Raw genomic sequence first — 25,982 nt, forward strand, 5'->3', positions numbered from 1 at the left:
TTTAAATATTGCAATAACCACAGACATGCTAAATACAATGTATCTTATAACTACGACCATACTGAATCCTACTTTCTGCATTCAACAGGACTGGTAGCAAACTAACATTTGCCGGTTCCTTTAGAAGCCTGAACAAAAATTTTAAATAAATTCTCCTTCCTCAGAAAACAATCTTCATTCATTTTATTACTTTGAAAACTTGCAATATCACCTGTCTCTTCCCTCTCCCACCTAAATAGAAGCCAGGTACAGACTGGGACTTAAGGAGCACATTAGTTCCCATTACATCAAACCTCTGGCCACTGCCTCATGACAGGGGAAGAGAATAGTTTAGTTTTGTAGTTTGTTTGTTTGTTTGTTTTTTCTAATGAGGAATTAGAATATGAAAGTACTCGGACATGGTTAGCTACGAGACACAAGAATAAAACTTGTGTCTTCCTTGTTCTGACTGGGGAAAAGAGGGACATCTTCCAAATCCACTAAAGACTCTGCAACCTGGGTTAGACAGCCTCAGGACAGCCACAGAGCCAAACTTCACCTCCTATAGCACGGGGTAAAGGCTCAAATAGGGAAAAAAAAAATAAAATATATATATAGTCATGGTTGTCCCTTCAGAGGTAGAAATCTACTTGTGATATCAGTAAATAACTCTTTCCTCTTTACATTTTGAATTTCTCTATAACTCTTATTTAATACCATGGATTCTTGAAAGAAGAATACTCTTCATTCATTCCTAGATCCAATTTATTTTCATATGCCACGAATTCATCTCCATGAAGTTCCTAGAAAAGAAATATATTGTAACCAACATTTGTACTGAAGTAGTAAGTGATGTAAGTTACTGTAGACATAAATCACACACAAACAGCAGCCTAACTTGCAAAGCTATTCTTTGCCCCATTTTCATATATGCATTTGAAAGATCATGTTTTTAAGTATTTCAAGAAATGTTATTTTCAGTGCTTCCTTTTTAAATAGTAAGTCAGATAAAACACGAGTATAATCCAAAATACCCGACACAAATGAATTAGAGAAATTGAGTGTGTAGAAATATCAGTGCTCCAATTTTTCTTGAAGCACAACTAAATATTATTTTTACCCTAAAATTTTCTAAGCTCAAGAGCCATGTGTTGCATGCATGTTAAGTATACTATTTATGATTTGCCACTGCTAGCCTACCTTTCAAATCAATGCTTCTTCTCTGAATTAAATGTACAGCCTTCATGGTACACTAAAGATAAAACAATGGTAAATTCAAATTCCTACAGTAAGACTGAACTCAGCCATATCGAATATATCTCTCATTTTCTTGCCAAGCTCTTCTTCCTAAAAGGCACATTTATTAACGTTTGTTTAGAAATCTTTATCACAAACTGCTTGAAATGTACAAAATGTCAAAGTTTACACTGTTCAAGAACATCACATTTCACACTTCCCATACTTGATCTGACAATCATATTGCATTACCAAGCTTCTCAATACTTGTCTTTCCTCTGAAAAAAAAAAACCCAGAACCAAAAACAAAAAAAAACCCACCCAAATGAAAATGAACATCTTTGTGCTTTCTGATGGAAGCATTTTAATTTACTCATTTAAGCTTTGATGTGTATGTCATGAAACTGAACGGTGGCAGAAAAAAGCGGGTAAGCTTTCACAACAGTTGCCATTTGTTTTCTGAGTGGCAGGACCTCATCTTGTACTTGAGGGCTGTACCGTGGCAACATGAAAAGGCAAGCTTAAAAAAAGCACATAGCCCAAAGCTGAGCACATGTACACTGCAGCAAAAATTGTGGAAATCACAGGCTGCTGCTAGCATAAACCTAGGTGAACAGTCTGCCTTCCTCTGCCAGCCAGATCCATTATAAAAAAAAAAAAAAAAAAACCAACAAAAACAAACACCACCAACTACCAAAAAACAACCACCACCACCCACATACCACACTATTGACCATGTTGTAGCATCAAGGATTAGACAAAAAAAAATATAAATTGAATAACAGAACATCTTTACACCGTGTAAACAAACTAAACAGAAAACTCAAAAGCAACCTGTCCACTGCTTATCAAATGCTTGGATTGACTGAAACCTCACAAAAGGAGGGGAAATGGCAGTGTCCTCCTTCTACGCAATGGTCAAGAGGCTGATATCACCCAGAAAGCATGTTCAGAGTAAAAACGGTCAGTATCTTTTATCCTCATTTCTTTATCATGATGCAACTGCAAACCATACCCACTGTAGTTATGTGGTAGTATCCTCATCCTTCCTCTCATGAACCAGTACTTTTTTTTTTTTTTTTAAAAAGTTTTTTGTCCAGTTTTTGCCCACTCCACAATCTTCAGCACTTGGGCAAGTGAATTCAGGGAACCTGAGAACTTCCAAGTAATAATCAAGAAATGCATTTTTATTGCTAGCAGATTTTAAAATGCAGAAGTCCACAAACGAACGTAGGTTGTGGGGACAGAGAGTTCTATTTGTTCAAAGACACATATTTCACCCAAATTAAATCCTGAACATTTCCAATGTGTTCCAGAATTACTCTGCAAGACGTTTAGACTCGACACAAGACAAAACTCCCACCTCCTGCAAATCTCGAGGGTATTATGCAAAGGTAGTTGGCAGCAGCATTTTCTCCTACAGACACCTTTATAAGAGAAGCATTTCTTAAGAGATAGGTATATATATTACACAGAAACTGTCTCTAAATATGTACTGTTCTTACGCACAGGAAATCTGGCTCCTGGATCCCAGACAGATGGAACTGCCTACTTGCAGCCTTGTACAAAAATCCTCTACTTTTGAACAGGAAGTAATTCAGATAAATTTTTGGGTTTAGATTTTTCTAACAGGTAGTCTTGATCACAACAGCAAGTCAGGAAAGCTGAATGCTAAAACATAGACTGCATGAAGAGTATCGGGACTGAGGCTCCATTAAACAAAGACTCAATGCTATTCAGGACAGGCATCTTCCTTAGGAGATACTGCCCTTATCTTCTATTAAAGCTAATGTCACACAGTTCTCCACAGGCTGATTCTTGAATGATGGTCTGGCAATACAATTTTATAACAGCTCCATAAAGATAAACTCCTCCTTTTAAAATACTAAGGGTTCTTATTTTAAAGTGGCAAGATTTGCAATGTGGCCAGCATTCCACAGTATCACAATGCTTCGGAGCTCGCATAGTTTACTGAACTCAATATGCCTGTTTACTTTAGTCTGACAGTCTACAGCAAGAAATAAAGCCGATAGTTCACTCTAGAGGCCTGAACTCATTAGAATTCCGTTTTTCTGTGAAGAAATTCTAATATACTTGACTCTTCAGTTGGACACAACAATAAATCAGCTGAAAACATTTGGATTTTTATTTGTGTTATTTTTAAATCAATATTAAAAAAAAAGTTCTTTCTTCAGGTTGCCCTTTAGAGATTTCTGCTTCTAGCTGTCTTTCTTCCTGACCTAAGCCACAGGCATATTTTCTTCATAACCTTAATTCCCTGCTCTCTCACGCTTACCGTCTGGGGTGACTCATTACCTATGTCTACAGACACTCCCTTTATAAAAGCCTATAGAAGCCTTTCCGTCTTTACACCAACAGGAAGGAGGGTAATGGCCAACTTACAAGCCCTTAGAACAAACTTCAGTCAGTCAGTGTAATAATTTGCTACATTTTCTGGTATACTGACAAACTGTGTTCTCATGTGAGGTCATCTTTTAAAGAGAAGCAGTAGCTACAAGTCCTAAAATCTCATATACTTTACAGCATTATCTAAACTTTCCTCTTTGTTCCTAGGATACTTGACACCTACTGAAAAAAAAAAAAATCTGAGAGTGACATGTATCTTTGTTTTATGGTTCTTCTTTATGACCTTTGTCTGCAATTAAGTTCTAATGGAACCAGAATTAACTCTGAAGTATCCAACAGGCATGTGATAAATATAACCCAAAAAACTGTTCACTTACACATAAGTGATAATTAAAATCCAAATCTTCAGATGAGGGCAAGCATGTTATAATATACTACATTAATTGTAATTCTACAACCAACAGAAATAGTAATTTTATTTCAAGAAGTTAATCCAGTTTAACAGCATGTTATTTTTGTATTTGGTGCCTTTGTAAGATAAGAAGGATTGCTGACAACCTTCCTGGATTTGCTTTTTTACAACCATTTTAATGAAACATACAGAATAATGCTAAGAATTAACAAGGCGGCTAGGGAACTTTTTCTAGAAAACCTGCTTATGCCATTGAACTAATTACAAAGAAGTTAAATTTTGAATTTTTAAAAAGACATTGGAACAGACAACAATAACTGGCACAGACAACACACTGTACACAAGGAAAGAAAAAAAAAGCTTAAGTCACTTCTGTGTGCAGATAAGAACTCGAAGGAGAAACAAGACATGAATTTGAGTACCTCCTTAAAAAGTCAGCAAGAACAAAAAAAAAAGCACAACATATTTCCAAAGAAAAGAAAGTACACACCAAAAATAGAGATTATTTTTATGCTTCTAAAACTCCTCCCATTAGAAGATGGAATTTGAGCCTTTTATTTTCACTGACCAATTCTGAAAGTATTAAATTGGGTAAAAAAAAAAAAAAAAATCCTAGGCATCCATTGGAGGAGCTTTCATTTTACTCAATAGTTTAAAAAATGAAACATTAGAGTGAAGTCCAGGACAGAAAGTAAGAATAATTTACTGTTGTCTCTAACTCAATGGCTTGAGATCGGCTGGGACAAGTATAAGCAATTAGAGAATCAACAATTTCTGGTCTGCACCCCACTGAGAAAGAAGCAGGAGCTGGGATTCACAGCATTTGGCAGATGCCTCACTAAGCTAATTTACCTCCCAGATCTCCACATGATTCAGAAGTCGGTCCACATGCCATCTACGGTATTCATACCATCAATTACTGATCCCAACAAAAGTGTTCACTTCAGAGAATCCTACAACAAAAGTGACCTTCTGGGTATACAGCAAGTTTAGGGGATGCAGAAAAATATCAGAAGCACTGAGAACTTTCATAGACAGGAATCAGAAAAGGGTATGGCCAAACCTGACCATCTAAGCTAACATGTAAGCTGTTTCCATAGGATATACACAAGCCTGTGTAGAGATGCCCAGTCTTTACCTGCAATTATCAGAAGTCAGAAAAGCCACTTTTACCTTTACTAGTCAATCCTAATGGTTTTCGACCACTTAACCTCACTTAGGCAGAAAGTATTACAATATACCACTGTACCTAAGAGGGTAAAAGGAAGGCATCAACGTAGCCTGCAATTATCTGTAACTGTTTTGCATTTGATATGACAGCTCTGGGCATAAAAAATAAAAACAACAACAACAACAAAAAAAAAAACCAACAAAAAAACCCTCAGACAAACAAACCACCACAAGTCAGTTATCTCTCTTATGTTTTAAAAAAGAAAACCAAAAAACCCCAACCAACACACACCACAGCTTTCTATTACTATTGAACAGTACAAAGTGTATCAAGATTAAGAATAGTCACTAGTCCACAAATATTTATACTATAAACCCTTTGCGTATACCTAAAAAGACAGAAAAGGTACTGGGAACTGAAAAAGCAGAGGAAAAAAATATTTAAGGGCAATAAAAAAAATACATAACATGAAGACTAAAGTGAAGATAGACCATTTATATCCAGACTTCTCAACTTACTTTAGCACGTTCAGGGTTGTCACAAATAAAGGTTTCCCCATATGGAGAGATGATGGGTGGCTTTTCTTCTGTGAACATTTCTTAAAGCAAAAAAAAAATAAATAAATACAGAGTCACACAGTGCAATGCTCTGCTAAAGTAATAATAAAATCAACAAGGGACACAGAGTTGTCAGCTTGTGATTTCTCTGTCCTTCTCAGGGAAAAAAAAAAAAAAAAAAAAAAAAAGGAAAACAAGAAACAACTTCACATTCCTAACTGAACTCCAAACACCTCTTTTCCCTCCATCAGATACTACCTACTCAGACGTTACTACTATTACTATATAATTTGGATATAACTTGCATACAGGCATTTTCTTCTTTCCTACCCTGCATTAAGTTAAAAAAAAAAAAACACCTTTTGTTGCATACTTTTAGAAGCAATAGCTCCAAAGTGTCCTTTATTCTGACTTTAAAAAAAAAAAAAAAAAAAACAACCAATAACAAAACGCACAAAAACTCATTTGTGCACAATCTTCATTTTGAGACCAAGTATTTGCTTGAAACTAATATGTATGACTGCAAACAAGACATACCTCTAGAGTATGAAAGAACTTTTTGTTTACAACTGACTGCACAAGACTTCTAAACTCTTCCAGTAAACTATTTAATACAATTAATTTCCTGTTATTTCCTGGAGCTATGAGCTCTAACTAACAAATTATGCAGCATCAGTCAAGAATACGCTCTTTTTATCTTTCAAGAAAAAGTTAACTCTGCTTAAAAAAAATCTGGATCTAATCTTAGAAACTCAAAATACTGTAGTCTAAAACAGTATTTTAAAATAAATGAGGTTTAAATACTGGATTTTCTAATTCTCATTTTATTAGCTTGTAAACAAAAGCTAAGTAAAAACACAGAAGTGGTTAAGTGTTCTGCTATTACATACATCACTTTGAAGTTTCTTTTTCATCAATATTCAAGATGTAAATACAGCATGCTTAACTCACTGTTTTGTGAAATTTGCCTCCCAGTGCAAGAAATATTTACAAGATCCACATTTCTTCTTTTCTGAAGGGAACTTGAACAAAACAAAGCATAAAATAAAACATTCAGTGAAATTTTCTAGATTGGAGCAAAAAAAAAAAATCTTATGCAGTTAAACCATTACAATTATATACAAATAGTCAATTTCAAGTCTTGGGAAAATTTCCGATTTAATTTAAAAGTCATTCAACAATGTGTTTTCCTCCCTTTATGACACTGAATACTTCTCTGATCTTAGCACACATCTTGAGTTTGTTTTGGGTTTTTTTGTTTTGGTTTGGGGTTGTTTTTTTTTTTTGGTTTGGGTTTTTTTTTTTTTCCATTTTGAATTGACCTTATGATACACTTATATTTCTGGGAAGCATGGAGATCCCCCACCCTTTACCCTCCTTCTTGTTCACACTGGTTACCAAAGACCACATTTAAAGAAGGATGCACTATGAAAGTCTAATTTAACATTAAGCTGAAAGGGAGTCTGGGCACGCAAGTCCAAACAAAACATGCTCTCAATCACTGTAGAATTTGCTGTAAAGTTTTGATTTCCTAAGGTGAGACTTTTCCCAGAATGTTTTCAATCCGATAACTAAACGACATTGCATTGCAACTGCCTGCGACTACCACCGAACATTCTGTAGGTAGGTAAGAATGTATCCCCATACACAACAGAAAAATTATTTTATTATTGCTGAAATACTTAGGGGCCAGCACACCACCAATTTCATGTATAGTGGCACTCACCATGCTGCTAAGGATCACGTTTCTTTAATTATTATTATTGTGATTTCAGGCTGAGATAGCAGCTTTAGAATAACCACAGAGGAATAAACATGCCTGGATTAGTACAGTTCTGACACATAATCACTACTCTAGCAGTTTGTATTAGAGCTGTTTTCAGCCAAGCTCTGATTTCCTCTAATATGAATAATTAGGGTTTTTTTCTCTTAATTTCATTTTCTCTGCTTGAAATAACAGTGATGCAGATCCTCGTGCATCCTTATAGAGCTTCATTGCTTGATAAATGCCATACAAGATCCTTGAAGTTTTCCTAACAGTCTGCAGGTCCTCCATCCTTCAAAGCCAAAGACAAGTATTTTTTACTAAAAATATCAATATTCCTAATTTTTATTCCTCACTAGACATAGAGAAATTTTATTTTTTTAAGATTAGCTATATTCAAAACTTTAGAAATACTGTCCCATGAAGTCCAAGCTGAATTACTCCATGTAACAGGCGGATGTTTCTCTATGACAGAAGGCATAGGCTTATGAACTACTATTTCATATCATTTTTAATCCACGTCTAAATCTGCCCCAAGCAAATTACTAAATTCAAGACAGAAGCCGCACCTTCTGAAGTTACTTGACATTTCAAATGTTATCCAAGTTCCATCAATTAAGTACCGCAAGGATATTTTGTAAAATCCTGGTTTTGGAAAACACAGGGTGAGTTTGGCCACTTAAGGTGGATCATGGCCTACCTCCCATACATAGTTGTTTACCCTCCGGGGTTACAATTACAAAAAATACACAGCAAATACTTTCAAAATGTGTTTCTTCACACATTTTACTAAAATTGATGTAGTTACATCTTTTGAAGCTATGTTAGCAAACTAACCTCATGCATTTCTACTAACCTGATTTTAAAGAACTTGGTATGCTTACAAAAAAACCAACCAACTAACTTTTTCAACACAGACTAGATTTTTTTTGTGGTTAGGTTGGACTTTCTTAAGGGTATTAATAGCATTAAAATAAATTGGAGATACAGATAAGCAACTTTGAGTCAAAGAACTTTTAAAAGAATGGTTTTCTTGCTTATGTAAAACAGTGAGTCATTGGCTTAGTTTCAGGGTGGATGGATTTAAAAGTGGGTAATGGTAGTAGCGATACGTGAAAATAAATTCACTAGGAAATGAAAGACAAGAAGTCAGCTTACAAATACCCGTATATTTTTTAAATTTATATATTTTTCAGGGCTTGGATATTCTTTTTTGATTATATACCTACACGTATGAATACATGGCAAGAAAATCTGCTAATAATCAAAGCATAGTCTTTTTTTTTATTTTCCAGCAATCAAAAATAAAACCTTTTTGTCATTTTTGGAAAACAGTTATAATTTACACCAAGTAAAAACTATCTCAAGGTATAAAATAAATGGAATAAGCTTACTTTGAATATCTGCTTGAAAGTATAACAAGCAACATACAGTGCAAGATATAAAATTATAATAATTTGTCAGTGCTCAATAGAATAGTTAGTTATTGTATAAATTGAATACCTGGATTAAAAGGCAGAAAAATACTGAAGACTTCTTTGGGGGCAAATAAGATTGAAAAAAAAAAAAATTCTTATATTTACACAAATCTATGACTTCCCTTAACCGTTTCCAAAATTTAATACCACTTCAGATTAACGATCCTTACTTTGGTCTTCATACGAAGGTTAGTGCAAGCAGTCTGCCAGTCATGAAGTGTGCCAATTTTACAAAGATATAATAATTCCAATTAAACGATCACTTTTCTACAACCATGCAGGTTAAGACACACTATTTTCGTATATTAAGAGGTACCGGATGCGGCGCAGGCTGCATACTCTTCCTCACCGCCCTTTCCTTATGCATAAACAGGATGAAAGGGTGTGATGAGGCAGCGACTGGTCTCGCTAAAGGCTGAGAGACTGGAAAGGTGAGAGCTTCGCACTGGGCTGAGCTGAGCTGTTTTATTCAATATACTCCTGTCACCTCGCAAATACAGTGAGGGAGAAAGGTCAGCGCAAGCGGTCACTGCTTCAAAGTCTTTACGGCATTCATCTGCTGAGCGTTTTAAATGAATGAAGCTTTTGTTTTCAGACTCCTTCAAAACACATTTTCTTTTCTATCTCCCTCAAGACTTAACCCTCCCATAATGCAAACATGTCAAAAGAGCTCTAGCATGCTGTGTTAGAGCTTTGGGGTTCACAGCCTGCTTGCAGAGGTAAATTAATGCTGTTGCTTGACCGTAGGAAAAGAGAGAGTGCAGCTTCTCCAAAAAACTTTGCTCTGTGTGATAGAACACAGAGTAGAGAGACACGGCAGCCCCAGCTTTGGAATCTCATTAGCAATCCTGACTGCTCTTATGTTAAGAAATGGCGTCTAAAGAATATCAGCACCAAGCGAGAAGTTTCAACCATATGATCTGTCAGTTGCAGAAAACAAACAGTGCCCGCTCAGGCCCAGCGCCATTATCTGTTTTATTGATTTATTGATTTTCCCCCTCAAACGCAGCGTATCTTCCAGAATTACTTTTGGTCAATTTCTTCTTATTTCTCTTAATAAAGAATCAGAGCAATCCCACTACTGAACAATACAAGTAACAAAGTCGGTGGATATAAAAAAAAAAATATAAAATCTAGAAGTATATAGAGTTCATCAGCCTGAAGTTTTATCTGTACAGCATTCAGTATAACAAACAGGTCTACTGCATTATAAATCTGCTTAAGCTTTTTCTGCTGCTCTGAATGATACAACAGTAGCTATTTCACCTAAGAGCGACTGCTAAATAACATGATCCAAAGCCTCTCAAACTCTCCGTACTTCTTATCCTTAATCTTACGCTAAAGGCATGTCAGTGGTTAGTTCAACCCATTGCATCACTTTCACTATTTTGTCTTACAAAAGCCTCAATTCTTCACTGGTGTCTGTATGGAAGTAGTCACTTAGACTAAAAGTATCAAGAGAGACCACGAAACTTCCAATCCACTCTGTTCAACCTTTTGCTCTGGCCCATAACATGACTGGCAAACGATATTAAAAATTTAAGACTGCTCACTTAAATACAGCATGCAGGGTCTCAGGAAGGGTGATGACTTTGTCTAATAAAGACATTTTGGATGCAGTTTACTTCATTTCTAGAAGACGATTTGCAATCCCCCTAACAATTCCAGTGCTTTTAAACACCTTTAGAGGTGATCTTTACTAATTCTGTACCGACAGGTCATAATGTTATTAAGTCTTGCTGACAAGAATTTAGCATAATTACACATCACTTCAATACTGATCAACCAAAACCGCTACTAAAATCTGCACAATAACCTCACTATCGAGAACACTGTGTAATAGTAACTTTTTTTTTTTTTTTTTTAATTCTTCACCCCCCAGTACTACAGTGATGCCACACATACTTCAAAGAAGAAAGAAAACCAAAGTATTTCCAACTTCTAAAATGCTACGGCGTCTTACCAGCTGACAGCGTGTTTTCTTACGTGCTTCTGGCTCTTGCCTAAGTGAGGCACAGGGAGGCAGATATCATTGCAAGAGAGGCAAGCACATTATTAGTAATAAAAAGTGACGTGAGCACAGCACTACTAAGGAGCACAAGCAGACCCACCGCATGAACTTTTTCTGCCAGAAGGCACATAGGAGATCACGAGAAAAGCATCTCCTTGCATAAAAAATTAATGACTAATGTCCAAGCACAACTAGAAGGAAATGTTGAGTTTCCCAGATTTCAGCAGGATTTCTCTGCCTCTATGGAAAAGCCTTCACACAGTGTAATAAGGATGAAACCAGCATCTATCAATAAAAGCCAGTTGAGAATGGTTTTCTATGCAATTCCGCAAGACACACACAATCTTTCCTGAGATGAAAGATGATGCAAGCTGCCATTTTAAAGTTCTGTATTAATTCTTTGCCTCTAAAAAAAAAAAAAAAAAAAAAAATGCGGCAAGGTTATCAAGAACGTTTCTGTGAAGTTTAAGTTTTGTTTTGAAGTTCTGGTTTAGCCTTGATCTTTCTCAGACAGACTGCTACTTGTCCTTCAAGATTTCCATACTGTTATAACTGGAACGTAGAGGTGAAGCAAATACGCTGGAGCTCACAAATCAAAATGGTGGGTAATGAAGTTAGTGACCCAGTCACTTATCAATCACTAAGAGCCCAGGATTTGGAGGATTTACTTCAATGGTGGGAAGACTACAAATATAGCATATTCTCTCTACTGGATGATTGTTTCTCAAAAGACTCTAAAAGTACTCTTTTAGTAGCTACTTATTGTTATCGTTTAGGATGAGATTCCCATTTCAGCTCAGCGGGAATAGCTTTAGTATATGAAGTATGGATAATCCCTCCACAAAAGTTAATTTAAAGGTATTCCTCACTGAAAGATGTTTATACTTAAGTTTCAATAAGCACATTTTTTTTTTGGTGATTGAGAAGGCACTGAGCAAAGGATTTTTTAAGGCACACAAATATCTCTTAATTGTTGCAAATAACCTTTGCCTCTCCATCTGTTCAATCAAACAATTGTATTACAACATTTAATATTGACTTCTTTCAATAATCTAAAAGAAACTTATAGATGCTGGGAAAACTCTGCAATAGGGCATGTATAAACTCGCTAATGATGTTTCTAACTGCTGAGATATGCAGATGAAAAAGACAAGATAAATGCAAAGCATTCTCAGACTTGTCCCTTCCAGGCATAGCCGGTGGTTTAAAAAAAAAAAACCAAAAAAAACCAAAACACAAGAACACACCACCAAAAAAAAGACCAAAAAAAGTGCAACCTAATGATTTGGATATGGCTACACCAAAAAAACTTTGCATATGTCTTTGCATGAATTTTTCTTCTCTATTTAAGATACTTAACCAGCATGACAAGTAAAACCTTAAAGTTAACAGAAAAATATCACAAATTAGTCTCTGGGGAGATACTCTTCGCTACACAGCCTGTAATATTGTGATCAACTGCACATTCAGTGCTTATTATTTTTAACATTCAAACAGTATTACTTTTATTAAAATAGGCCTGGAGTTAAGTTCTAACATGAGACCTTTTCCTCTACATTTACTCATATTTTTGCAAGACAAGCTACAACAACTAATGCTTATTCAAGACAGTAAATGCTACTCACTAATTTGTGGATTCAAATTATGAACTCGACCATTTTGAAGGAAGAAAAATCCACACCCACATCACATGAACATTTTGAAACAACTTCAACTTCTCCTATGCAATTTAAATTTATCATAACAAACTTTATTGGACTCTATCCAATATATTCTCACCAGTCCTGCACAGAACTACCCTTACAAAGATTCCACAAATTCTGAAAGCCTCCCACATCTATAATTTTTTTTTTTCCCCTTCTTTTTTCCTGCTGGAATGCCTCAAAAATAATTTTATACTACAAAGATCATAAGTTTTTATTACTATGAGAACACCAGCAAAAGCCAACACCTAACGTGACAAATGGGTTGCATTCATTCCCTGAGTTAACAGTTAAATGACAACCAGTTTAGAAAGGAATCTAAGAGCCATCTTGCAGGAAGTCCTTGCTTTAGACCCACAGTATAAAATAATTTCCTCCTCCACAAAATACCCTATTCTAATTTAATATAAAAAAATTATGTATTTATATTTTCATATTCATTTTATATGCTTTAAGGCTAAGACATAAGATTCTCATGTAATCATCTTGTTATGCCCTTGTATGCAATCAAATCAGATACATCCTGCTTTTTTTTTTTACAGGGTGCCTACACCATACAATGCACAAAACAGACAAGAAGGTTCTTCTATATTTTGCCCAACTTTTTAAATAAAACTACATTAATAGGTGTAGTTGTGTAAAACTTCATAGATCTTTCTTATAAGTTGCATATATAAAAATAATAACTTTGTATTTTCCAAGAACAGTATCTCTTGAAAAGTACAACTTTAAAAGTTACTGAGATACACTAACTGTTGGCTTATAATAAAAATAGATTTTTATACTTAAGGGCAAATTTTTAGCCCTCTTGAAATCACCATTTTGTCACCATTTTCCTCTGATGGATTAGAATTTCATCACATACTTCGCAGCTAAGGTCTAATAATTAGTATTAGCAACGTTTTGGTTCGGAATAGATTCAATAGCTTTTTCTTGTTATTTTTCAATCTTGGTTTTGTAACACTTGTGTATTTCCATTCTACCCAATCTTAACAGCATACAGATTAAGTTTAAAAAAATGCTTAATACAGTGGTTTTTAACAAGGGTTATATCTAAAGCAATAAAGATTTCTTTCTTTGAAAATAAGCAGACAGAGATGATTGGGAGGTTATTGCTAAAATTTCCCTTTAAACTCTCATTTGAGCTTTTAGCTTGCACTGAAGCTTAATCCTCCTTCAGTTAATTTGGCAACATACATTCCAGATCCAGTGTATTTACAGCACATGTAAGAGAAATTCACCAAAAAAAGGGCATAAAAACCCCATGACAAACCCCAAAACATAATTTCTACAACGACAGTGATTCTTGATTAAAAAAAAGCAGCAGTTACCTTGATGAAGCTTGAACTTTACTTGATTCGGGAATTTCTGGTACAGGTCGATGCCTTAATATATAAGACCGGCTTGCTCTTGGAAATACTTTCATGCAGTTTTGTGTATAAGAATCATATAAGTCATTGTCTATCATTTCTCCTTTAAACTTAAAGAACGGAGAATTTGGCTCACTATCAGATAAGTCATCCTCATCTGCAAACATCAGATGTTTGTTTTCGCTGTATTGTGTCTCACATGAATCAGCAAATGAAAAAGGAGGATCGTGAAATGCCAAACAGCCAGCCAAGTGCTCATCAGCTTGGTATGCAGCAGCTTCTTCCAGTGATGTATCTGGCTGAGTATTCATCTTAATACTTCCACTTAGATTGATAGCTTTTAGTACGCTGTCTGAATTCTGGTATAAACTAGAAAAATCCAAATTTGTAAAGCTATCACCATTCGCCTCAGATAAGTTTTGCTCTGCAAGTTCGAATCTTTCTTTATCAATGTAAGCTTTATTAAGAAGTTGTTCAGACAATGTTGCAGGCATCAAGCTAGTTCCATCTACACTTGAATTGCTTACTGGAGAGTCCTGAACTGAGGACGAATATTGCTTCTCTTCTAAACTTCTCAAGCCTCCGAGTTTTAGATTTTCACGAAGAAGAGAATTTCCCTGTATTTTTGAAAGAGTGGTGTCTAATTGCTTAAGTATCCTTCTGCGGTGCCCTGTAGGCAACACTCCCATTTGCTGAAGCACACTGTTATTTATTCCCACACAATCTGTCACAATGTTATAGCCGTATTCTTTAAAGTTAGGAAGATACTGCCCCAAGTTAATGTTGACCAAAAATTCTTCAATATCAGTGCCACTGCCTGTGGATGACATGATGGCAGCTTCATTCCGAATATTGCCCCACACAGTCATGTAGAGATATAGTCAGGATGTGTGCATATTCACTAGCAACAAAGCTCTCTAAATTTGTTGTCAGACAGCCAGTAGAGAATATCAGTTTCTTCAAGACACGTCTTCGAGTTTCTTCGGTTCAAACTGATTTTTTTTTTTTTTTTAAAAAGACTGCAAACCTAGGGAAAGAAAAAGGGCATTAAAAAAATTCCCACCTGAATTCACATTAATCTTGGATAAAATTCTGAAAGGCTCCCTGTCATGTGTACAGTAATATTTTTAAATTGCTTATATATGAAAATTTCAAGGAGGGTAAACAGCATAACCCCTCCATCCTTTTATCTTGGTCTGTATAAAGAGAATAGAGAAATCAAAGTCTTAACTCAGCATAAGTGATACAGTCTCAAAACATATAAGCCTAGTAGTTAGCATTAAGATGAACAGTTAAAAGATGAGCCACTTATCTCCACACACACTCTTATTACACAGTACTTGGCTATAAGGGGGATAAAAAGCAATCCAAGACCAGAGCTGGAACCCCAAGCTTTCCCATACCCACGCTAGCACCAATTAACTGCAGCGCAGGGCTTCTACTCCCTTATCTTCAAAGCCTTAAACCCTTTTTAACATAGAAACAGACTTTTAATGGGGAAAAGGAAAAATGACTGGCTAGAGCATTCCATGTGAACCGTGGGTTCAAGCCCTCTTCAGCTGAGAATCCACCTGAACAAGTACCATAACCAATATACTAGTTTACAAAGGCAGAATCACTTCAGCATATGGGGGGGGAAGAGGGAAGAGGAGGAAGTGCCTTAATTGTTTAAATAACTACAGTCAGAATGCTATGGAAGTCATCGAAACACTTCTTGCAGAGCAGGCCCTTCAAAGAACTGTCACGAGGGAAAGCAGGAAGCAGGTAACTACTAGCTTTTCGACTGTCAAGGAAGCAGTTTTCGCTTGGCCACAAAGAGCATCAGAGGCATAACCCCACAGGCAAGTTCTGGCCTTCACACTAGGGACATTTGGTATCTCAAGTGCCCATGACAGCTCTTTCTCAGTATTTTCCAACTCAGCTCTTGCACTCTCCAGATTCCACCTATTTGAGGCCTTTCCTTCAGGGCCATGTCCAAATTCACCATTTACAGAATCCAAAGCAGAGAGAGAAGCTACCATTTTGAAGGTGTTTGAGAGAGACAGCCTGAAATCACATCTCCTGAAAGAAGTTGAGATCAGCAGCAGTCAACAGGTTTTTTCACCTCCTTCTTCCTGCATAAAGAGCAATCTGGCCCTAGGGAAACCTGCTGACTGCAGCAGCTGTCCTGGCATGCAGGTACTAGCCTTAAGCAGCCTGGAAAAGAAAGAACAGCTTGGGCAGAACAGCGTAAGGCTTAAGTAGCAATTAGAAAGAAAAGAAAATCATGTGCCAAGAATATATCCACGGCAGTAGGTATTAATACCTTATTCTTCAAAATATTTCCCGACTAAAAGGGTGATCTAGAATTGAAGCTTAAAAGATTGCCTACTTTTGTTCGGTATCAATTCCTGCAATGAAGGATAAAACCTCTTCCTGTAAGATTTCCCCAATATCTTGTGAAAAACTAAGTCATTAGTCAGAAAAGCAGTCACAAATAACACTTTATGCTCCTCCTCATCCCCCAAAGCCACATACAAATAAACATAAAATTTAAAATCATATACTGAACGAAGCACAACTGTCATCACTGCTATTGGTGACTGTACTTTATTATGATTCTGAAATAAATGATTACATAACTAGTTCAATCCCTAGAAGTCTTTTCTTGCAAAAATTTTGCAAATACCTTTACTACTCACACACTTTCACAAAGTGGTAACCAAAAACAGGGAAAAAACAAACCTCTTATTCTTACACCATATATATAACACGTAACAAGAGGGGGAAAAAAAGAAGACGAACATTTTTCCGGAAGATGTAAAAATCAACACAGCACACTTCCTATATATGTTCCATTATTTAAAATAAGTCTTTGGATTCTTGCTAATCTCTTTAACTTCATTTTTGGTGCAATATTTTTATCAGCTTTGATCACTGTCTGCAAGTCTGAGAAGTGACTTATTATCCTGAATATGAAATTCATACAATGAAAACTTTTTAGAGAGAGAACTCAATAGGCCAGTCAGATATCAGCCTCTCAAGAGAGATGACGTTTGTTAGGGAGGTAACCCTCACTAAAAGATTCCCAAGTCATTTCAATTCAAAAAGCCTTGGATTGAGCTAAAATGATTAACAATCAGCTTTTAGATTTAACTTTGTCCTTTCTCAACCTGAGTACTTATCTAAACACACATCGTTCCTTTAAAAATTTCAGACATCAGCATTTCCTCAAGCTCTCAACATAAGCCTCTAGCCATAAAAGATAAAATTCAACAGTGTGGCCTCCACCCATCTCTAAACCCTGAAAAATGCAAATATAAATACGTAGTCTCTTAAGAAGTTGAATATATATTCTGAGTACAGAATGAGAACTAGTACAGCAATTACTGAAGTGGGCAAAAAGTATCAGGCAGGCATCGTCTGTGCGAGAGAACAATGTCTTTCATGTACCCATTAATGAAAAAAAAAAAAACAAAAAACAAACCAAAACAAAAACAACAACAACAACAAAAAAATCAACAACAAAACCCCCACACGTGTTCAAGTATATAAAACCCCTGCAACGCTAGCATATCAGTCAAAGAGTTTTAAAGTTGGAAATGCAATTGGTTATCTCAGCCATTTCCACCTTCCTTGGCAGTTCTGGGCTTCATGGTGGTGTTTGGGTATTTTTCCCCCTGAGGCATTAGCCTTTATTTCAGACAGTATCATTCTCCCAATCCCTCCATCTTCAGCAGTAACAAAAAAGACACTTAGGAAAGTAGCTTTTAGTTACTTATTTATAAATAAATATGTATTTTAATATAAACATATATATTTATACCCGCACGCACTCTTTTCAGTATTTAAGTACTGTTTTTTCTACATCCGATAGCTTTGTCCACGCCTTATTCTGGAATACCTGCAGCATTGTTACTTCAGGAACTCAAATAGCCATGTATTAGCCGTTATTTGGATCCTAATAATTTGTATAAACCACATAACAATGCAGAGGATTACCTAGCACAGAAACAAACTTTGCTTCCAAATTTGCAAGAACCATTACTTTTTGCAGCGTATTTTATAAACAAAGTATGTAGCAGACTGAGAAAGGAAGAAACTGGTCGCTGGGAAGACGTTTTGACCACAACGTGCCAGCAATGCTAGAATCTGAAGCCCAAGCCATTTTTTGTTTCTGTCGTAATCTATGGCAGGAGCAGTCAATGCATCCATCAAGATTTCTAAAGATATGCTACAGGTCTGGCCTGCCTACACAGCTGGTTACATACCAGTAAGTTCACAGTCACGCATATTTTATGGGTCTGAGCAAAGGGTTATACTGGCACTTGTTTTGGTGTGACCGCTCAGACAAAGATTCAACTAACAAACAGCTAAGCAGAGCTACACACATTGGTGAAAGTTTACAGTGTAGACTGGAAGAAAAACACTGAATTATTTCTTACATTACAATGTTTTATTCTTACTTAAGGCTTAAGCGCAGGAAGTATACAGAAAAGCAGAACTCAAGGACCACCTTATCAAATACATGAATCTATTTCAATGTGATTAATATCAATTAAAAAAAGCTTTAACTGCAGATTAAGTCATAACAAACCCTAAAGAACATTTGTAAAGCATTAGATATGTAGTGCATATATATGATATATACATATTTATATGCATACATTCACTTTCACATCCGTATTAGTACCACTACAACAAGTTTACCTAAACAGCCTTCAACATTAGTTCACATGGCTGCATACATCCTGTAAAACAAAATTTCTAGTCTCAGCAGCAAGGCAAATTAGTATCCGACGGAAATAAATATCAAAACAGAAAATAAAACTGAGGGGAATTTGGTCTTGCTTAAATAAAACTGATCCTTGCTGTACTATCATATTCCCCAATATAGAGTAACCAAGACAAAAGTCATCATTGAACATGGTTACTAAAACCAGAAAAATGCTATAGCCATTATACAAAAATCAAGCTTCTTGGAAGACACTTGACCATTCATTTTATAGAAACAAGGGTAAAACATCTAAATTGCTATGTGGAAAAAACAATACAAGGGAAACCATCTGGGCTTTTCTTCCAAGAAAATATGTGTTGGCAGGGGATGAATTGCAGTTTGTGTTGCACATCCCAAGCCTTATATGGGATCATCCAACTTTCTCCCATAGAAGATGATGTTTCTCACACTGCTTTTCAAACTGATTTTCACATCCTTCCTTTTCCCATCTTCTGGAAGGGGCTTAGACAAGGAGACGCAACTACTCAGAGCAGCATTCTTTTCGTTTTACTAAAAGTGACAGCTAAATAGCACCGAAGAAAAATTACAACACTGGCACAGAAAAAAATACAAAACTTTCAGGACCTTTCCTCTCATGGAGGATAAGTTTCTGCATCTAACATTCTGAAAAGCCCTACCAGTTGATTCTGTGAGTCCTCCATTCTATGACTTTCTAGTTGAAAACTCTTCAAGAAAACACTGATTGGAAGATAGACAGACAACTATGTTGAAGCAAGCAAGCAATCTAACTTTTAATAATGAAATGTTGAACAGTAGGATATAACTGAATATAGAAACACTCAAGTGAGACACTTTTTTCCCCCCTTTTTAAGATCACTACAGATATTAGGCTGAAGAAAGCATCGAACCTTTAGAAGTGAATGGCAAGATAACCACACTTTAAGCGCAAACACAAACAAGTTGAGGCTTGCTCTCAGCTTCTGCTAAATCACATACTAGATCAAGATCTAAATAAACAGGTAAAAAACCCAGAAGAAAACACTACAACAAGACTTACTGTGGAGCAGAATGAAATCTGCCAGTAGTGAATTTCATTTCCCATTGTACTCAACTACATACAAACTGACAAGATTAACAGTCCTAGAAAACATTGTAGATCATTACAGATCTTTCAAAAATCTACATAATGTAATCAGCATACTGACTGCCTGCTCAAAAAAAAACCCACAAAAAACTCTCAAATGACCTTTTTAAAGTAGTTACTTAATGAATTAACATTTGAGTCAACTCAGAGAAAGATAACTGATTGCAACAATTCCCCTTCCAAATGCAAGGAAGTTACTAAGTGTAGTTCAACACAGTGGATAGTTATGAAATACCTCTGTCAAAATGTTTCTTTGGCTGTTTGGTTTTGTCTTTTAAATTTATTTCAGAACGTTTCTCTTCCAGAGAAAAGTTCAGCCACCTTCACTACCTTGGAGTCAAACCTCATACTGCAAGAAATTCCAGTGGAACGACTTATGGACAACTCTCCGGCATACGGCACTGCATGGCACGAGTAAGCAACCTGAAGGTGGAATTGGCCGAGTACACTTCAGCAAGCTGCTGAGGCAACACTGGGGTACTGTATCATCGTTTACTTTGTCTTTTCTATCTAGGACATCCTAATGGCTCCGTGACTTTCTCAAAGTGAACTTCGTGCATTTTCTGGTAAAATTTCCAGAGATATACTGGCAGCTAACAAGAAGTCTGGTTGTGTCTAACTTTACAACTCACAGAGTAAATAAACGCGCAATAATAAAGCATTGTTCCTTAGTACGACATTTGCATACAGACCGTTAAAACAATTCAAGCTAAAAAGAAAACGGGAGGAAAAAAAAAAACCAAACACAAAAACCAAAAAACCCAAACCAACACCGCCTTAGTTTCCACCTGCCTACGAGCTATTTCTTGTCAGATTCCACTTTCGGTATCTGACGCTCATCTGAGACGTGCCCCATACCAAACCGCTCAGCCTCGCCCCTGAGCTCGCCAGTAACTTTCACGTTACTCTCCAGCAGTGCGGTTCTGCCGGCCCGCCACGCCGCCGCCGCCAGCGGGGCCGGGGCCGGGACACCCCCCAGCATCCCAGCAGCGTGCCCACGGAGAACCTCCGTGCCCGCAGCAGCGCGGCCCGCGGAGCCACCGGCGCAGGCCGCCGCGCACAGGGCTGCAAGCGGGCAGCGCTCGCCCCCTGCCTCGCAAACTCCGCGCCCCGCGGGAGCAGCCTTACCTCTGGGGGAGTGGGAAGGGGGGGAGCGGCGGGGCGGGGGAAGCAAGACCGAGACTTTAAGATCGCTTCAGCCGCCTTGTCTCCCTCCGGCTGCGCGCTCGCTCGCTTTCTTACTTTTACTCTTTCCTTCCTTCCTGCCTCCACACCCCACCCCGCCCCCGCGCTGATCCCCGGCAAGCCGCGCCCGCGGCGCGGAGCTCCCTCCCGCCCTCTCGCTCTCCCTCCTTCGCTCCCGCAGAGAAGCGGCCGCACCTGGGCGCGGGCGGGGAGCGCCGGCCCCTCCGCTCCGCTCCGCTCCGCTCCGCCCGCGGGCCGCCGGGGCGGGTTGCTCCGGGCGCGCTGGCCGGGCGGCATATTTCTCCGGGAGTCAGGAGGAAGCCCGCTTGCAGCCGAAAGGCTTCGGCTCCGGGAGGGCTCGCTCGCTGCCCCGGCGCATCGCCTCGCAGGCACCCGTGTGTCCCACCCCGCCCCGCGCAGCTCGGGGTGGGATGGGATGGGATGGGATGGGATGGGATGGGATGGGATGGGATGGGATGGGATGGGATGGGATGGCGGCGGGGCTCCCGCCCTCCTTCCCCCCCGCCTGCCGGGCTGGGAGCCGGGGGTCGGGGGCAGCCCGGCCAGCGAGCGGAGGGCTCCCCTCTGTCACCTCTGGCATCAAAGGGGGCCGCGCTGCAGGTGCGAGGGAGCAGCATTTGCCTGACGGCGGTGGCGCAGCTGCCGAGCGATGGCTTGCTTTTAAATGGCTAAGTAAGTAAATAAATAAATAAATATTTTTTTTTTTAATTACTAAGCTTTCAGTAATGCGTGCAACTTCCCCACTTCTAGGAACTCGCCCACGTGTGTGAATTACTGTCACTCTGCTGAAAATAGCTTTTTGTTACACAAAATGAGGCTGACAAGTACTTTCATACACTCCATCAGTGTACACACACATCTTCCTCTTGATGTATCAGTTCTGATTTTGTCTCATTAAATCCGAGGGCATACCAGAAGGCTCACACTGTTGCAACTGAAGTCTGAGGTCTGGCACTCTGTTGAAGCAGAAGAGAAGCAAAGATCTGCTGAGAAAAAGAGGCCAGTAATTAAGGAGCTCATTTAGGAGCAAGTAAACCTGGCTTATTTTTCCTGCTTCAAAGACTACTTACCACATGCTAAATACATGTTGGTGCCGTGGCAGTAAAATGAGGTTTCAGGATCACAATTTTGAATGTAAACAACTTTTTCACTCTCTTAACACCCAGTCAAAAGAATCAGAAGTTTTGTAGTTCGGCATTACAGAACCAATTCTACCAGTGCCCAAGCACTTCTGAAAGTCCTGCTGCAAGTCCTAATTATTAGATGCCTAAATACCAATGTACCAAAAAAAAAAAAAAAAAAAAAGCAGTTAATTTTACCTCCTAAACTTGCATTATGCAAGCAAATTTTGAGGCAAGAAAGTCTCACTCCAGTGCAAACTTCTGGGTTTGCCTTTTTAAATAACCTAAAGAAACTCATTATTTTCTTGCTTGATTTTTCATTAATGCTTTTGCTGAGTCTGGCTTAGTGACATTCCCAATTATTTGTAAAGGGACCCATATGTTTCCAAACCAAGTTAGGACACAGATATGATTCAGGTAAGTATACCGACACCCTTTTTGGTCACAGCCTTTCTGGATTGTAACCTAGTGACTCACAGAGTCATCCGATCACAGAATTGCCTAAGATTTCCAGCTAAGCCTAGCTCCCTTTCAGAACAGTAAGAATGCCGATGAACGCTGACTTAGAAAAGGAATTTTAACCGCAGTAACTTAAAATATTTGAAAGATTTGGGGCTTGTAAACAACAAAAGACTTGCCCCCTTTGTAAGGCTTACCTTGCCATGCAAAACCCCAAGCAATTAGCAGTTTATGCTGGGTTGAATTTCTTTTTCCTGCAAGTCTTAAGGCATGGTCGTTATACCCTCGTATCCAATACCCAATACACTTGAGCTCTTCTCTGCCAAGAAACTTCCAAGTCCTCCTATCAAGTCCACCTTTCCTTCTCTTCCAGGAGACCCATGATTTGCCCATGTAAGTGGGCCAGCAGCAGAGACCCCACATAATGGTCTCCTCAGTGTTTGTTTATGAAACAGATGCCAGAGTCTCAGGTGGAACTCACTAAAAAGATTGCCTTCAGCACATTCATACTTGTGCAGTATTAGCATCTCCCCTCAGAGCGTAACATGTGTCTCAACCATAATTATACTTATCTACTTTTCCTGACCACAGTATGAGACCACAAGAGCTGAGATATTTTTTTTCAGATTTGGTTTGTGGGGTTTTTTTTGGGGAATGGGGGGGCGACAAGGAACGGGAGAAATAAGCATTAAATGTCTGAAACACCTACTCAGTTGTGTCTACATGTTTCTGTTTGCATTATGTCCAGAAAAAATTCAGTATACACAAGTTTATTTTAAGCCATGTTGTGCTTTTGGGGGTTTAGGGGTTTTTCTTGTCTTTTTGTGTTTGTCCAAATGACATTATCAGTATCAGACAAACTTATACACTGTTTTACTCTTTGTTAAAAAGTAGCGTAATTTATCAGACTCTAAGAAAGCTCTCAAGTCTCTGGTTTATCTACAGCATATAGTTCTCTGTCAGCGCATGGAATGGCAGCTTTCTGCCACTATGGTAAAAAAAAATAATCTTAGAAAAATCTAAAAGGAAATTGCATCTTACTAATTCTGATGTAATTCAGATATGACATAAGGCACAGTACTATTATATGGTTTGTCGATATTCTTGAGTTTTGAAAATCTGCTGACAGGCTTGAAAACTGCAGAGATTTTATTATCTGATAATTTCCTCTTCCCTTGAGTTTCTATGTTGCTGTCATGAAAAAATATTAGGTAGGTAATGTTTTTCTAGTTTTGAAGATAAAATTTCAGTTTAGAAATTAATTACAAAAAGAAGTTCCAAGAGTCTTACTATATCCTCTGAAAGACCTTTGACCATACAAGAAGGTGATTCATCGTGAACATGCTAAGATTGCCTTCCAGCTCAGATTTACGGTTACAGAAACCTTAAAAATAACCTTGTTTCCCAGTAATTTATATTGGCCTGATTATTTTTAACATGATCAATCCATAGGGATAACCATGTGAGTCTGTGTTTAACTGAAGATGGAATAATATCATCTAAACTGTATGGGAACTGATCCTTAGAATATGAGCCTACCCCAGATTTCCATACTCTATCTGTGTGGCTTCTCATAAGTCAATGTTTGCCACATTTTTTATTGTTCATTAAGCTAGGAATAGAACTAATTCAAATCAGTCAGCCATTTTCCAATTTTCAAATATTGCAATTTTTGGATGTGTACATCTTTAAAACTATGAATCAGCTTTACTTGTTGCATATTTATTGTATTTAAGAACTCCAAAACTAGCTGCACTAACAGCAAGTTGATACGATAAACTGGGGGAAAAAACTGCTACTCCTTCCTTTATTGACAGCCCGTAAGTAGCTCTGACATTTACATGAAGTTTCTCAGCTATGTAAAAATATACAGAAGAACTGAGTTTATTTGTTACTTTTAGTGAGATTATTTTTCTCTCTGCTGTAAAAACAGCACATATTCTCACTGAACACAGCCCAAGCTAGGTAGCAAGATCCAAGTTCTAAACTTGGTCTTCTGCAAGCTTTTCAGTCTCATTTGCTCCTCTTCAAAGCAGAAGTAATAAAAATCATCCACCAGTCTCCTCAAGCTGTTGAGAAGGTTGAACGTATTTAGTTTTTGGAGCTTATGAAGCATTGTAAGAAATGAAATGTTAGCTACATCTTAAACAACCCGTAGGTGAATATCTAGGCCTTTTATGATCTGAGCTTCACTGCTGTTGTTACAGTATAGCATCAATATTATTGTTAATAAAATACAAGGAAAACTAACCTTGGAAATTAAATCGTGCATTACAATTTTCACAAGCAGAGTTCTAGCATGAGGGAACATATTTCACCCAGGGTAAGATAAAAATGCTGCAAAGCTGCAGAAAAATGATAGGACTGTAGTTAATAAGCGCAAGAGTGGAGATATCTAGGTTCAGTTTTTGCATTTGCTATCAACAGTTTACGTGACCTTGGGATTCTTCTCAGCCAGTTATACAGTGCATTATAACTCAGTCACTTTTGTATGTCTCACGAGACATAAACCTACACTTTTATGCAGGCCTGTAAGCCAGTTTGACCCCATATTTTAATGTAATTAATTGTATAATAGTCAGTCTGATTTCTAAGAAGCACTGTAAGATACCTCCCTGTACCATATGATGGATTTCTATTTTCAGACTATCATTTCATAAACTAGTTAATGTTCTTCTTTACAGATTTGACAACACAACAATTGTGGCTTTTGCCATCTTGTTTCCTTTAACGGCTATATGTTTGACCTTAACGCAGTCTCTGTTTTCTTAAAACTACTGCGGGACTCATGAGGTAGTCCCTTAAAGCTATTTTGACATTGATATATGACTTTTGAAACAAATGACATAAAGCTGGTGTAAGAGGGTGATATATTGTTTACTGGTTACTTTTACAGTATACCGATTTTTTTCCTTTACCTTACCAATTCAGGTGACAGTTAAGTCAGACTAAATTTTCTGGCTTCTGTATCATATATTGCACTCAACTGCACGTGCAAAATCCTCTAAAGGCAAGAAGTTATTCAGATTAACTGAAATAGTATTTCTGAGAATAAAAACACTTATAAATCAATAGCAACGTTTTCTCTAAAAGCACCTCTCTTATAGTGGTGATGGGTGAGTCAGAAACAAAGAACTTGACCTCACTCCCAATGGGAGTATGCAAAGGTGGCTGTTCAAAACACATCCCTGGGACAATGTGAGGTTTCTGGAAGCTAAGGAGGGTCTATCTACTGCCTTTTGCCAAAACACACAATACAGTACTTCCCTGGACAAACTCACTCCAT

General features: G+C 37.7%; 1 protein-coding gene across 1 annotated transcript in view; it reads right to left on the reverse strand.

Annotated features, from left to right (window-relative positions):
• ARAP2 (ArfGAP with RhoGAP domain, ankyrin repeat and PH domain 2) overlaps window positions 1-25,982 on the reverse strand; it is a 154,750-nt gene that overhangs the window by 119,048 nt on the left and 9,720 nt on the right. The window contains exons 2-5 of the mRNA XM_082483122.1: window positions 14,011-15,076; window positions 6,674-6,744; window positions 5,684-5,763; window positions 697-782 (exon numbers count right to left, since the gene is read on the reverse strand). Coding sequence (XP_082339248.1) covers window positions 697-782; window positions 5,684-5,763; window positions 6,674-6,744; window positions 14,011-14,918 — 1,145 coding nt within the window. The 5' untranslated portion in view covers window positions 14,919-15,076. The remainder of the gene's footprint in view (window positions 1-696; window positions 783-5,683; window positions 5,764-6,673; window positions 6,745-14,010; window positions 15,077-25,982) is intronic.

This window comes from Vanellus vanellus (genome assembly GCF_965231255.1).
Source record: "Vanellus vanellus genome assembly, chromosome: 4".
In the NCBI taxonomy this organism is placed as follows: Eukaryota; Metazoa; Chordata; class Aves; order Charadriiformes; family Charadriidae; genus Vanellus; species Vanellus vanellus.